Source organism: Daucus carota, chromosome 1, assembly GCF_001625215.2.
Source record: "Daucus carota subsp. sativus chromosome 1, DH1 v3.0, whole genome shotgun sequence".
In the NCBI taxonomy this organism is placed as follows: Eukaryota; Viridiplantae; Streptophyta; class Magnoliopsida; order Apiales; family Apiaceae; genus Daucus; species Daucus carota.
Genome location: NC_030381.2, coordinates 46,244,142 through 46,258,017, shown reverse-complemented (window position 1 = coordinate 46,258,017; position 13,876 = coordinate 46,244,142). Strand labels below are relative to the sequence as shown.

General features: G+C 33.2%; 3 protein-coding genes across 3 annotated transcripts; 1 reads left to right on the top strand and 2 right to left on the bottom strand.

Moving 5' to 3' along the window:
* Positions 1–474: 474 nt before the first annotated feature.
* On the bottom strand, positions 475–2,307 carry LOC108205926 (small ribosomal subunit protein eS25y). Its single transcript, XM_017376057.2, has 4 exons — positions 2,168–2,307; positions 2,010–2,084; positions 1,372–1,506; positions 475–845 (listed from the first exon to the last, which is right to left on the bottom strand). The coding sequence occupies exons 1-4, from the start codon at positions 2,168–2,170 to the stop codon at positions 732–734; spliced, it is 327 nt and encodes a 108-aa protein (XP_017231546.1). The 5' UTR covers positions 2,171–2,307; the 3' UTR covers positions 475–731.
* Positions 2,308–4,162: 1,855 nt separating this feature from the next.
* LOC108223416 (uncharacterized) lies at positions 4,163–4,876 on the top strand. Its single transcript, XM_017397683.1, has one exon. The coding sequence runs from the start codon at positions 4,163–4,165 to the stop codon at positions 4,874–4,876; it is 714 nt and encodes a 237-aa protein (XP_017253172.1).
* A 1,479-nt stretch (positions 4,877–6,355) lies between these two features.
* LOC108227144 (bifunctional dihydrofolate reductase-thymidylate synthase) lies at positions 6,356–12,001 on the bottom strand. The gene is made up of 12 exons (XM_017402170.2): positions 11,709–12,001; positions 9,237–9,739; positions 8,751–9,150; positions 8,589–8,633; positions 8,441–8,506; positions 8,084–8,145; positions 7,926–8,000; positions 7,672–7,837; positions 7,479–7,602; positions 7,128–7,234; positions 6,932–7,056; positions 6,356–6,647 (listed from the first exon to the last, which is right to left on the bottom strand). Exons 1-11 carry the CDS (start codon positions 11,778–11,780, stop codon positions 6,946–6,948), a joined length of 1,731 nt encoding a protein of 576 aa, XP_017257659.1. The 5' UTR covers positions 11,781–12,001; the 3' UTR covers positions 6,356–6,647; positions 6,932–6,945.
* Positions 12,002–13,876: the final 1,875 nt, after the last annotated feature.

Here is a 13,876-nt window from a genome sequence, read left to right as displayed (position 1 = left end):
AGGAAAGAATCAAGTCATGCACCAAAACAAAGTCTTCCAAAATGACAATTTGTTAACGACAAACAACCTTCGGGGTATAATCTCCTTAGAATATATCCATGGAAATTCTAAATAATTTTAATATTTACACAAAAAAATGAAAGAAAAATTATACAAAATTTCTGTTTCTATATTATAGGCTGACTTGGTATTTTTCCATTCAACCACGGGAAATGAAATTATCAGCTAGCTTAATACAAGTTCCATTCAACCAAATTAACTACTTCCAAATCATATAAAAATTGCTAAGCATGGAGTACACAACACTTCCATTGAATTGTAGACAGTTTGCCCCCTAAACAGATCAGGGAAGTATGTTGAAGGGAAACCATTTAAATGATAAGAATACTAAAACAATCACAAAACATCACTTGCAGTAAAAAAATTGCCTCCAGAGCCAAAGACATAGTCATCATATCTCATCTGAAACTGTAATAATCCAAAACACTGATTTGCATTCAAATTTCTAATAGCAGACGCCAAACAGCAGTTCTCAGAATTCCACAAATCCCACCATTACAGACAAAAACACTTGAAAATTGCAGACACTTAATCTAAAGCTGAGGACCATCTTCTGGAATAGTGACATGTAAAGCTAAAGCTAAATCAGACATGAGAGCAGAATCTTTTTTTATAAAATATCTTTCAGCTCATTAAAAGCCAGGTACATTTGATGCAAACAATTGGAACACCTAAGTGTTTGTAGCCCTGGTATAAATCTGCTGGCTTGAATGGGTAGATACCATCCTGATCAAACCCCTTGACATCAAATCTGCAATTGCCCTCCTAGCAAGTGATCCATTGATCTGCACCAGACATTTAAGATGTGATTGATAAGCAAAACCAAAAGCTAAAACATGATTATGGTATATGCAAATCCTAATAGTATTAACTAAATAAGAAATGAGGAAATCTACCAACCCTCTCAATAATAGCCAACTCAAGTACAGCACTGGTATAATTAAAAGTTAAGCTCCAAGTAATTTCTATAATTTATATCATATTGTTTAACAATAGTAACAATACTAAATCTTGCAAAAACATTCACATAGATATGAAGATGGAATATACTTGAAAGTTTTGTGCACCCAAAGAAAGAAAAACTTATTAAATTAGCAAAGATCATACATCCTTGTTGGTTGTTACTTTAATTCATTCACCCTGATTAATATGAGAAAAAACACATCACAAATTCAAAGTTCAGTCCAAGTAAATGGTTTACAAACTACTGATACTAGAAACGACTATAATTTGAGTAGAAGATAGTCACACACTATATAATATACTACAACTATGTAGACATAATGAACAAGTTATTAAAGAGTTTCTTACCCTCAAACGATCAGAAAGGATGGAAGGAGTGATAAGCTTGAACTTGGGAGCTTCAGAGAGAAGCTTATCATAAGTTGGCTTATCGAACAACACCATGTTATTCACCTTCTCCTTTTGCTTTCCTTTGCTCCACTTCTGTACTCGTTATAAATTTGTTTCCGTTAAAACATTAAAACATCATCTCTAGCACAGCTAGTTCAATCTCATATTTTTACATGTTCCACAATGTTTTAAACAAAAAAGTGTGTGCAGGTGAAAACACATTCTTGTTGAATCCCCCTTATCTAGTTCAGGTACAAAATTTTAATTTGAAACCAGGCAAATAATTCAGTACCAATACTCTTCTATCTATATAATCTCAACTGCCACAAATTTCAATAAAGCACAATGTCTCAGCTTATACAATTTAACTACATGATTTTTCCCAGAAAACACAACTACATATTACGACAGAATATGAACTAATTTTAATGGTTATTTTTTTTTACAAATTGTTAAAACTAACAGTTAATTAGGTCACAAACAGGGGTTAACATAACATTATCAAATATGACCAAACAACACACATATATGTAACTGGGGGGAGCAGAGAGAGAGAGAGAGGGAGGGAGGGAGAGAGAGAGAGGGAGAGAGATGACCTTCTTTTTCTGTTTGCCACCGCCAGATTTAGCTGGCTTAGAGGATGGAGGAGGTGCCTTTTCTTTCTTAGGTGCCTGCAATAGCCATTACATCAATACACATTCGTCATCAAATATACACGCACATATACACACAGACTGTTAATGAAGAAGCTTACCATCTGATTTGTAGAGAAAGATAGTAGAGAGAAGAAGCGGCTGAAACTTGAAAGAGCAACGAAACGCACCGTAATATAAACCCTAGCTAGGCGTTTTTATTCAGTTTCTTTACATTTGGGCTTAGGTTTATACAATGGCCCATACTATAAGAACCGGCTTATTTTTAGGCAGCCTTGTCACGGGGATTGGGGTCCAACAAATTTTGGATATTTTGGAGGCTCTCACTAGTGGGCTTGCTTGCAGCAGTCTCCACAAATTGTATTGACAATGTAAAATACATTTTATATAAAATAAACCGATTTGGGAAAAAAAAAACGTATTGTCTATTAATTGTATAAACGTTAATATTTTAAAAAAATATTATAAATATAAATATATTTTATTTAAAATATAAAATATAAAATATTTAAACACATGTAAAAGATGCATTCTACCAGAATAAATTAAATTGCATGAGTAGACACATTCATTCACATGAATGTATTTACTTTTTATGCAAGTGGATCAAAAACCTTTTTTTTTTTTTTTGAAATAGGATTAAAAACTTTATTAACTTCTTAACTTAATTTAACTTTTTCCGCTGATTCTTATCTCTACACTTATGTTGAGGAATCAGATTGGAATATTTTAAATTCCAGGGAGGGAATCTTATTAAAAGAATGGTGTATGTGTGATGTTAGAGAATAGAGTGCATAATGTGATGTGGAAACTACTCATGTACCTGAAAACGGAATAAATTGACCCATTACTTTATATTGGTGGTATAACCCTGAATTTTATAATTTTCAAAATATAAATCTGAATACATAACTTTTACACCGTTGTGCATGTTTAAATATAATTTTAAAATATAATATATAAACATGACACCTTTTACATGTGCAGTACTACTACAAGATCCTTACTGTTATTACAAAGTTCTACGAATTCTTACTCTGATGGGATGGTCCTAAGAGGATACTTCCTCCGTCCCTCCCATTTCTTATCAAATGGGTTGGGCACGGAGGTTAATAAATATGTATAAAGTAGTAGAAAAGAGGAAGAAAAATGGGTGAAGTGGTGGGACCCATTGATTTTTAATGTATAAAAAGAAGATAGTGGAGTAAAAGTAGTGTGAAAAGGAAAGAAAAGTGGAGAAGTGGTGAGATCCATTAACTATTTTTGATAAGTTTTGAAATGTAAAGAATTGGATAGGACACCCCAAAAAGGAAAGTGTAAAGAAATGGGAGGGACGGAGGGAGTACTTTATATAATTCAGATAAACGAAGAGTTATAATATTAAAAGATATTCTTCTTTTGTTATAAAAAAATTAAATATAAATATTTGGAACTCCCACACCTCAATTCACATGATACTTATCATAATAAAAAGGTTTTTCTTATTTATTATTAGACAATGTTTAACCCTTAAAAATAAAATGCAACTTATAAGATTTTTCCATAAGAAATATAACTTATAAGTTAATATGTACGGTTGATCACCAATTTTCATAGAAAAAGACACTTCTTGTATGTGTTTGTCTGGGTTGTTTGATGGAACAAGTAAACTAGCAGTGATTTACAGAAATTGGATATATTCTCATACAATATGGGAAAGAATTTATTCGAATCATTCAGAGGAAACCCTTGAACATAATTATTACTTGATAGGTCCTGAGAATGCTGCTGTGTAAGCAAATTCCTTCTGTCTCCATACTTATCTCATCTAATCAACTAAATAAAGTTGGAATAATGTGAGGCAGAGAATTAACAGAGTTATTCATTCTTTATTATGTATCACAAATGCATGTTTATTCAAACAGTATTAAAATTAAATTGGAGACAGAATAGGCTGCAGGGATAAAAGAAAAAACTAGTATAAATAGAGGTGCCTCTTAACCATTGCCAGCCAAAGAAACAGGCCTTTCTTCTGTCATTAGATCAATCCTCTGTTGAGTGAAATTCTCATATAATTCTAACTCACCATCCCAGCTTTAAAAATAATAAATCAAAAAATGAATAGCATTGATATTAAGGTTGAAAAGGCCAATGCAATGTTGAGGTACAAAAGATTGGAAAAAATCACAGCTTTATTCAGGTTGATGGAAGTGTGCATGTTTCTTTTCATCATTTCAAGGCTCTCCACTCATCTGCCTTTGGCTCTCAAAGTCTCTGCTGATTGTATTCACAGTCTTTATATCACAATCTTCAGTCCTGCTTTCCTCTTCATCCTCGGAAATGCTATTGTTCTTGTTCTCGTGTTCAATTCTGGCCACCTTTCAGCTCAAGAAACCAAAAACTTTAGCCATACCACTGAATTTTGTACCCAGTATGTTGAAAGTTGTGTTAATCGCGTAGAGGAGGTCGAAAAACAAGGGGAAGAAGCTGTTTCAGATATGTGTAGTAGTTCTGAGGATGGAAAGATGCTTAGGAGACCGTCAGAGAGTTTAATGAAGTACCAACATCGAGATTTTGGAAAGAAACTTGGACCAACTGTGACAGAAAATGGTCGAAAATTTAGAAACCATGATGAAAGAACTTTGGAATCTCCGGCTATGGTCCGGAAAAGTGGGGATCACAGAGTTTCAGCACAAAACTTTAGTGCTAAATGCTATGCAGAGGATGAAATGAGCGGCGAAGAGTTCAGGCATGCAGTTGAAGCTTTCATAGCGCGACAGCAGAAATTTTTGAGGGAAGAATTCTCATCTATTGTAGCTTATGGAAACTAAATTATGAGAGGAAGAAAGCTTCTTCTTCTTAGAATTAGTTTGTTGATTACAATTAGAGATGTCTTTAACAAGTCATAAAAGTAGTCCAATGCTAATTTAATATAGAGATGTAAATTATGTGTGCATCAGATCTTAATTTTGTACATACAAATATGTAAATATATATTAACTTACTTTTATTTTCAAAAATATATAAAAAAACAGATGACCGGAAAACAATCTAAAAACATGAAACTGGAGGTATAAAAATTTCACTGAATTAAAACCAAAAAATAATACCAAACATGGGCGTGCAGAGCATATGATGTTTACTCGTACAAAATTATCCAACCATTAACAATCTTTTAGTTGTACGAAGTGATTCGAATAATCATGTTGGCTGAAAGAGATAAGCAAGTTGATAATATTAGAAGAGTTGATAAGCAAGTTGTGGGTCATATTCCAGATGAAAACTTGACAAACATTATATTCCTAGAATAGAATTTATGGTCAGTCATGTTCTGCAGATAAAATAACAGTGGAGATCGACAGGGCCTGGGAACGTTATGGACATAATATAAATAAAGGATGGTTTTATTCTAATTTCTTTTTGCAAAGATTGGTAGCATAATACTGCAAATAGGCAACTAAATAAGTGAAGCTGTGTGTTTTTTTAGAGGCGAAAAAAATAAACGTAAGTGTGTGCAATAAAATGTTTTACTGATGAAATGAAAGAGGACAAGATTTCATTAACAGGGAACATTCGAAGCATCTATGCAAGACCAGATTGGCAGAATAATATACATCAGAAATAAGCTGCCATTTCAACACAATGGCATATGAGAACACGGGTCTTGACCGAAGAAAAATAGTTGGTTTTAACTTTTATGTTCTTTCATTGATATACACCAAATTAGCCCCATTTTTTTCTCATTAAGCCTGTAATAATAAGGGATATTCTTCATGGTACCGTACAATTGGCTTTTATCAATGATAACATCACATTTTTTACTTCTATTTATGCTAACCCTGTACGTTTGGTTTTGCACATATAATATCCTCATATTATGTAAAACATAATAAAATGGATTTTAGATTGTACAACAAATTGTACATTTGAAATCTTTATGTAAAAAATACATGAAATATACCTTTGTATCATGTAAACGGAGTTAAATGAATGAGAAACCTTTGATCATTTATATCTCACTCAGTTTGACTCCGTTTTACATAATTTAAGAGTATGTCATGTAATTTTTTTTACAAGGATTTCAAATATACAAATTGTTCTACAATGTGAAATCGAATCTGTTACATTTTACATAACATGAGGGTATTATACGTGAAAAACCAAATGTACAAAGCTATCACGTAGAAGCAAAATATGCAAAATATGTTATCGCATCATTGACAAAAGCCAATTGTACAGTGATACCATAGAGAATATCCCCAATAATAATTAAATTATACGGCATCAGAGATTTTGCTCCAAAGACGGCGTAAACAAACACAAAACTTAACCATTGAAACATCCAACACAAGACCTTCCACAAATTTAAACATTTTCAAGGCAGGGGAAGTAAACACAAACATAAACTGAAAGTTCCAATGGACAGCCAAACCAGAAAGTCAGATAACATATCCTAAATCACCTTAGAACCACTGTCTGTAGAACTAAAGGATTCCCAGTACCTACATGTGTCTAAGGTATATTCATGTAACAATATTCTAATGTTTTTTCTTCCCAGCGGATACAGATCACTGCCAAAATTCCTAGTATCCGTTCCTGTTCCTGCATCAACGGGTAAACACATTCAGTACTACTGAAAAAGATATTCTTGTGAAACATATACTATAAAAAAAAAAAAAAAAAAAAAAAAGCATGCACAAGGCTTGACGCTAAAACATGATCTCGATATACAAAGGTAATGACTTCAAGAATTAATCAAGACTCACAAGTCATTAATCAAATGGAACCACATGCTCAAATGATATGCTCCATATTGAACTTACAAAATTGAGATTTTAAAATTTGATAACTAGCATGCTTGAGGTTTGAAGACTGCCAATACTTGCCTGAGAACAACAGCTTATACTGCCATTTTCATTTCGATTTTCTGGTGCGGATCATAACCAATGAGTTTGAAATCAGCAGCCTCAAATGAGTCAATGTCCCTTTTCTCAGAATTGATCTTCAAAACCTACACATTAATAATGTAAAAAACACAACAACCAGGCAAGTTACAGTCCCTGTCTTCATACTGAAACGTACCGGAAATGGCTTAGGCAACTTCTGAAGCTGGTCTCGAAGAGGTCTGACATGGTTGCAGTAGACATGAGCATCACCAATAGAATGAACAAAATCTCCAGGAACCAGGTCTGCACAAGATACAGATCAATCAAAGACAAGTTACCAAGACACTATCCACAGGTAAAAAATCAACTATGATTAGAACCAGCAGATAGGTCCACAGGTTTACTTTTTAACAGTGGGCTACAGCAAAAGCTAGCTCTTTAGCATTATGAGCATCAATTGTGTTTAATTTGCAACAAGCATTAAACCGTTGTAGCAGTAAATAACGTAGATAAAGAAATACCGATTAGCTGTGACAGAAGTACATACCACAAACATGAGCAATCATGCATGTCAAAAGTGCATATGATGCAATGTTGAATGGAACACCGAGACCCATATCAGCAGAGCGCTGATACATTTGACAAGATAACTCGCCATTGGCTACATAGAACTGAACAGAAAAGAGATTGATAAAAACTTACAAAGAACCATACATATATTAACTAGTTGTAATAGTAACCTGTGCAAACATGTGACAGGGTGGAAGTGCCATTAGCCTGAGATCAGATGGATTCCAAGCTGATAGAATGATCCTCCTATCATCAGGATTATTTTTTATCTTTGAAATAACATCTAGCAACTGATCAAATCCCTGGCCTGAGTAGTCAGCATGCATATCAGTATACCTGAATATGACAAGTTATAAAAGTTAACACACAGGCTAAACTTCAATATCAAATATACTTAACCAGCCTATAGGAAAGAAGGTTAAACCTTGCACCAAAGTGTCTCCACTGAAAACCATATATAGGCCCCAAGTCACCTTCTTCTCTATCCGTCAAACCAATACTGGGAAGCAAAGAAGAAAGCACATCATAAAAAGAACCTCATAAGAAATAGCCCTTGTATTTGAACCATGTAATGCCTAAAACCTGTCAAGATACTCCCTTGATCCATTGCCTTCCCAAATATTAACGCCCTTCTCTTTTAGAATCTGTACATCAAATTAAAAAAAAAAAACCAAATTTTAAGTTAGCACTCATCCGACAATAACTAATATGTCAATTTGATGATTCCACACGTATTCGGAAACGCATAGACAACTAATGCTCAAGGATATTACAATATTTTTAAATGATGAGGAGAAAGGCACATGATTTTAAATAGATACTGGATATTGAAATGACGAGGTGAATGTGAACTTATGAATATGAATGATTAAATTGCGAAGATAATATGATTAAACAAAAAAAAAAGGTTGGCATCGTGCCAAATTCTGGTGTTATTACCTTAGCATTAGTTGAGCCACTAATGAACCACAGTAGTTCCTCAACAACTCCCCTCCAAAACACTTTCTGTTAAATCACAAACAACTGAATGTCAAGTTAAACACTAAAAACTAATACAAGTAAAAGAGAAAAAAAAAGCAAGACATGCCTTAGTTGTGAGGAGTGGAAAAGATTTGCGCAAATTAAACCGCATCTGTAAACAAGTTAAAGGAGCACCACATTACACATCAGCCATAACCTATAATATGATTTTCATAAAGCATTGCTGCATAAGAAACAGATAAAAGATGTTTATCTGTAGTGACGTTACCTGGCAACCAAATATAGAGACAGTACCAGTACGTGTCCTATCATTCTTTGTCACACCATTAGAAATGATATTCTCAACCAATCCCAGATACAAATACTCCTCGTGTTTCTCAAAAACTGTCTTGGGAAGAAAAGAGAAATTCTGAATTTCAAAATTACCAGAATCTGATTTACTATCAGATGACAGACCGTTGGTCTGACTTGTGAGCTCCGCAACAGAATTCCTCACACGAACATAAGTCGTGAAACAATAACGAATTTTGTTCTCCACCAATGGGAATGATGAGTACCATGGCTGAAAAACTGATTCATCGAGAAGAGGAATGAAGGTATCACATTCTATGTGTTCTTCAATTTCAGTGATGTGGACTGCATCACATCCAGGAGCATTGAGAGCTTCCCTGCATTAGTAAAACAGATTGTTAAAACGTGGGAGAGGATCTCCTTGGTAAAGGATTTAACAACCAAATGTTGCTCAGTTGCTCACCTATATATCTGGCCACCCCCAATGACAAAAACCTTCTCAACTGAAACACAATAAGGAGATCCTGCTAATAATTCCAAAGCAGAAATCATGCTACCACATATTACGACATTTTCGACAGTTGCAATATCAAAACTCCCAGAACGAGTCAAAACAACATTAAGACGTCCGGGCAGAGGGCGATGTTGAATGGGAATACTTTCCCAAGTTTTCCTACCCATTATGACTGCATTCCTTTTCAAAGGATCTGATGTAGTCATGGTGACATCCTTGAAAAATTTCATGTCAGAAGGTAACCTCCAGGGCAATTTACCATCCTTACCGATACCCATATTTTGGGTTGCAGCAACCACAACCTGATAAGTTCTTTGTGGATCAGGGCGTGTAATGCCACTTCCATTAGTAGGATTTGCGAGAGCTTCGCTAGCCATATATGTAGTAAACCGATGGCAATGAGAGAAGTTTGATGATGATAAGTTGCAATTGGTAAGCAAGTACAAAGAAGCCTGAAAAGCAAAATAGATGGATTGATGACTTAAATTATTAATTGTAAATTCAAGAAAGATTAATCAATCTATAACTGCATTCATAAATAGAGATATAATTTAACCAGAAGATCAGACCAAAACAGGGAAGAACAATTACTATTACAAGGAAACGTAGATGGATGAAGAAACTTAATATTTCCCAATAAAGATAGATACAGAAAGAAGTCTGTATTGCCAGTTTGCACATTCAACGTGACTAAAAGGATTGAAACACTAGAGAATGACTTGATAAGATAATTAATAGACCTTGACCACTTAATTAACAAAATGTGCACAAATCTTCACCAAAAGCGTAACTGAACATCTTTTAGAGTACAAGGACGCAGAGAACATAAAAACTGAAATGCTATACATTAAAAATTGTGCACATCAAACTAATTACACATAGATTTTGAGAACACAGAAGATAAGAAGTCAAATATAAGCCTGTGCAAGATTTCAAGTGACCTTTAAAAATTACAGTTGAATTTAACTAATTAAATTTGGGATTCAAACATCAAGAAAGGCTTTTAGGTCAACAATAACAATTTATTTGTGTTTCGGGGTGAAAATCGGAAAGCTACTCTCTGTCTCTACGGACTCAAGTACGTAAGCAGAGAAAGTGAATACCGACAACACTCACAAGAGGATGATAGATAACACAAACTCTCCAATAGGGTAATTGACCAAAAAGTATTAATAATGTAATTCACTATTGTAAAACACACTACTAAAACATGAACAGCAGGGCAAAGTATAAGATGGATGGATTCTTATACTAAGCATAAAGTCAACTTCCTCATTAATGTCCAGATAGGAGAGGATGAATTTAAGAAGAAAAATAATGATTATCACATCGAACACGTTTCATGACACGTCACGAAGACTTTGTTTCAATTTAGTAAATCAAAAACCGACAATTTTGCACCCTTTCTCTCCCTTCTCAAAAATACAAAATGAGAAGTCTATAAACTAGATAAAGATATGTAAAATGACCTTTTTTCAAATTTAGTTGGGAATTAAAAACCAGCAATCTCACTAAGTATTCCCCTGTCATAAATACAAAATCCAAAGTCTATAAACTGGAAAATAAGATATGGATAAGGCGTAAAAATCAAAATAAGATAATAACATTTCTTAGTGATGGACAGATGGAGAACAATATGTTATATTCCAAAATTTATAAATGAATAGACAAAATTTCCAAAAATCTGTGGATAAGGGAAGTAGAAAACGCGCAAAAACACAATCAACATTATAGCAGAATTCTGCTGGCAGGCAGGCTTATTATTCTCTTCAAAAACTAGAAAGTTCCCAAGTTGACGCAAGTTATCTCAAGAAAGATCATAGCTACAGTGTGAAACATAAGTATATAACTTTCACACATGCATCTTATACTTGTTTATAAGTCACTATTACAGAACACTGAACAATCCCACACATGAAAAGCCACGAGTTTCAGCAACTTATTATGTCCCTTATACTTATGAAATTCGGAATAATGCGGTGAAAACATCAAAAGAACAGAAAGCAACAACAAATTTCAACCATCAAAAGAAGCAAAACTCCAACTATCTATAGTTATAGACAATAATACGAAATAATAGTCTGAAAACTCTCCGAAAGAACAAATACAACTTAATTGAAAGAATCTAACCAAAGTTGAATCAGAACCTTACACTAAGAATATCACAAATTTTTGTAAATCCACGAGTAGAATGTTATAAGTTCAGTAATTTGAGTAAACAAGTTGCGAAACAAATATTGCATATATCAACATCTATGAGCTCATGCTTTGCATCTATAACATAACATCGCAAGTAATGGTGATGCTTTAACTAATGCAGGCGAAAACATTACAATAATCTCATTCTTATTAATAATCACACCATCAATTACAAGTAAATTGTGAAAAGCAAACAAACATTCATATGCACAAGGAAGTTACCGATCGGAGAGCCAAAGTTTGTGAAAGTGAGTTTAGAAGAGGAAATGTGGATGAAATTAGGGCTTTATACATTCAAAATGTATGTATTTCGAAATGTAGTGAAATTGACGGCAGAAAAGGTGTGCGGGTGAGGAAAACTAGTGGCTCAAGCAGCGGTTTTTGAAACTATGAGAGAGAGATTGATTTCCGAGAGAGAGAGAGAGAGATTTTCGAGAGAGATAATCGCACATTCGCACGCCTGACGCGGAGTGCCGCCAAGGCGAGTGCAGTGAATTGTGTCTCCTCTTGTTCTCCTTTCTCTCATCAGCAACCTACTTTTATATAGAATTAAATAAATAATTTACGGACTACAATATTAGAAATAATTATATATATTTAAAATTAAATAAATTGTATCTATGTAAAATTATTTTTATAATAATACAACTTAATAAATTTGCCATTAAAAACTGTTTATATAATAATATTATTATTATAATAACAATATTTGAAATAATATTATTTTAAAACATTAAATAATTTTTTCTAAAATTTACGGATACTAAATATAACGACGCTAATCTATTTAGTTTATTATGTAAAGATAATTAAATTTATAATTCATTATTCATCAAAATATTAAACATCTTGATACACTATTCTCATTATTATATAATAAGATAATATTAGTTGATTAATATTAAAAAATTAATTTTTTTATAATTGGTTTTAGTTTTAGGTGATTTTTATAATATTATTAATTATATCAATTGATTTTTGTTTTTATGTTGAAATGATAATGTATAATATATATTTTTTTAATAAGTAATGCAAAACATTATAATAAAATTCTTTTTCTTTTAATTTTATTTGCGATAGCTAATGACAACAACTACATACCTTAATTAAGTGTCCCGCCACAACGGTGGATAAACACTGGTTATCCAATCGTCCTCATTAATTATATGATCTAGTTTATTGAATCATTGACCATTAAATTTAAGATATATGAGGTTGTCTTTTCGAATTTGAAATTTCTTTTAATTGGCTATTATCTTCAATCACGCATCCAAAGTGCTGTAATTAAATTTGATAGTATATAGTTCGGAATACCACTTTCAAAGTGATTTAAATATTTATTATCAAAAAAGAAAGTGATTAAATATTTGCAAAGGCCGAGTTTATCCATTGTTGTTTGAGGACACTCAAGTTCGATTCTGAATGTAGTATTAATTGTCAAAAAAAATATTTGTCCTTGGCTATTATACTTTCTTAATTGTCCTAATAAGGGATCAAGACCCCTATCATAAGCAGAATCAAAGATTAATTAGATTAATCGGGGATTAATCAAATTAATCGATGATTAATCGGAGATGTAATCAGTTCAGCGAGTTATAGAACATGGATTAATAATCATTAATCACCGAATTTTAGAACATAAATGTCGGTGATTAATCGTAGATGTAATCAGTTCAATGATGAGTCTGTCCTCATTTACAGGCCCACTTGCTTCTAGTTTTTTTACTCTCCAGCTCCATGATGGGTGAGTTTTGAATATCTGTGTTTTTTACAAAGTTGTGATTGATATCCAGATTAGAATCTGTAAAAAACACCCGTGCACTGATAATATCAGATCTGGAACATTGGATCAACACTCATAAAACATGTGCATGAGTACACGACCTATCACCACTGAAAGCAAACATGAGTAGTGCATGATTCGCGAGACACTCTCATCAGAACATATATGGGTTTGTTTGGGTTAGCTTAAAAGAAGTGGCTTCTTGCTTAAATTGAGGAAGTGGAGCAGAAGTGATAAGTACTGCCAAATGTGGAATATAAGATATGAATAAAGCACTAGAAACCAGAATATTATAAATAACAAGTAAGGTTAACTTGTTAATCCTAACAAGTAAGGTTCTACTGTGGTGTGGAGTAAAGCAACATCACTGTTTTAGTTGAATCCCTGTTAACATAGAGGCAATGACAACTCACAAGGCTTACCAGACCTAAGATCAGAGATGGACAGGCACCACATCTATAACCAGGAATAAAAGGCACAAATTTTAAATTACAAGGAATATACCAATGTCAATAGAACAATGCAGAATTTTAACCATCACTAACACATACTTCCATGAACCTGGGATCACTTGAATCTCTTATTAAGCAACTCTTCAAGTGGCATG

What these genes read in the sequence shown, in the direction of transcription:
- LOC108227144 (XM_017402170.2), bottom strand. Translation starts at nt 11,780, where the DNA reads ATGTATAAAGCCCTAATTTCATCCACATTTCCTCTTCTAAACTCACTT. An exon ending in TTCCACTCCTCACAACTAAG is followed by an intron (nt 8,507 to 8,588) that starts GCATGTCTTGCT and finishes GTGATTTAACAG; the next exon opens with AAAGTGTTTTGGAGGGGAGT. An exon ending in AGTTGCCTAAGCCATTTCCG is followed by an intron (nt 7,057 to 7,127) that starts GTACGTTTCAGT and finishes ATTAATGTGTAG; the next exon opens with GTTTTGAAGATCAATTCTGA.
- LOC108223416 (XM_017397683.1), top strand. Translation starts at nt 4,163, where the DNA reads ATGAATAGCATTGATATTAAGGTTGAAAAGGCCAATGCAATGTTGAGG.
- LOC108205926 (XM_017376057.2), bottom strand. An exon ending in GTGGCAAACAGAAAAAGAAG is followed by an intron (nt 1,507 to 2,009) that starts GTCATCTCTCTC and finishes TAACGAGTACAG; the next exon opens with AAGTGGAGCAAAGGAAAGCA. An exon ending in TCCTTTCTGATCGTTTGAGG is followed by an intron (nt 846 to 1,371) that starts GTAAGAAACTCT and finishes TGTCTGGTGCAG; the next exon opens with ATCAATGGATCACTTGCTAG.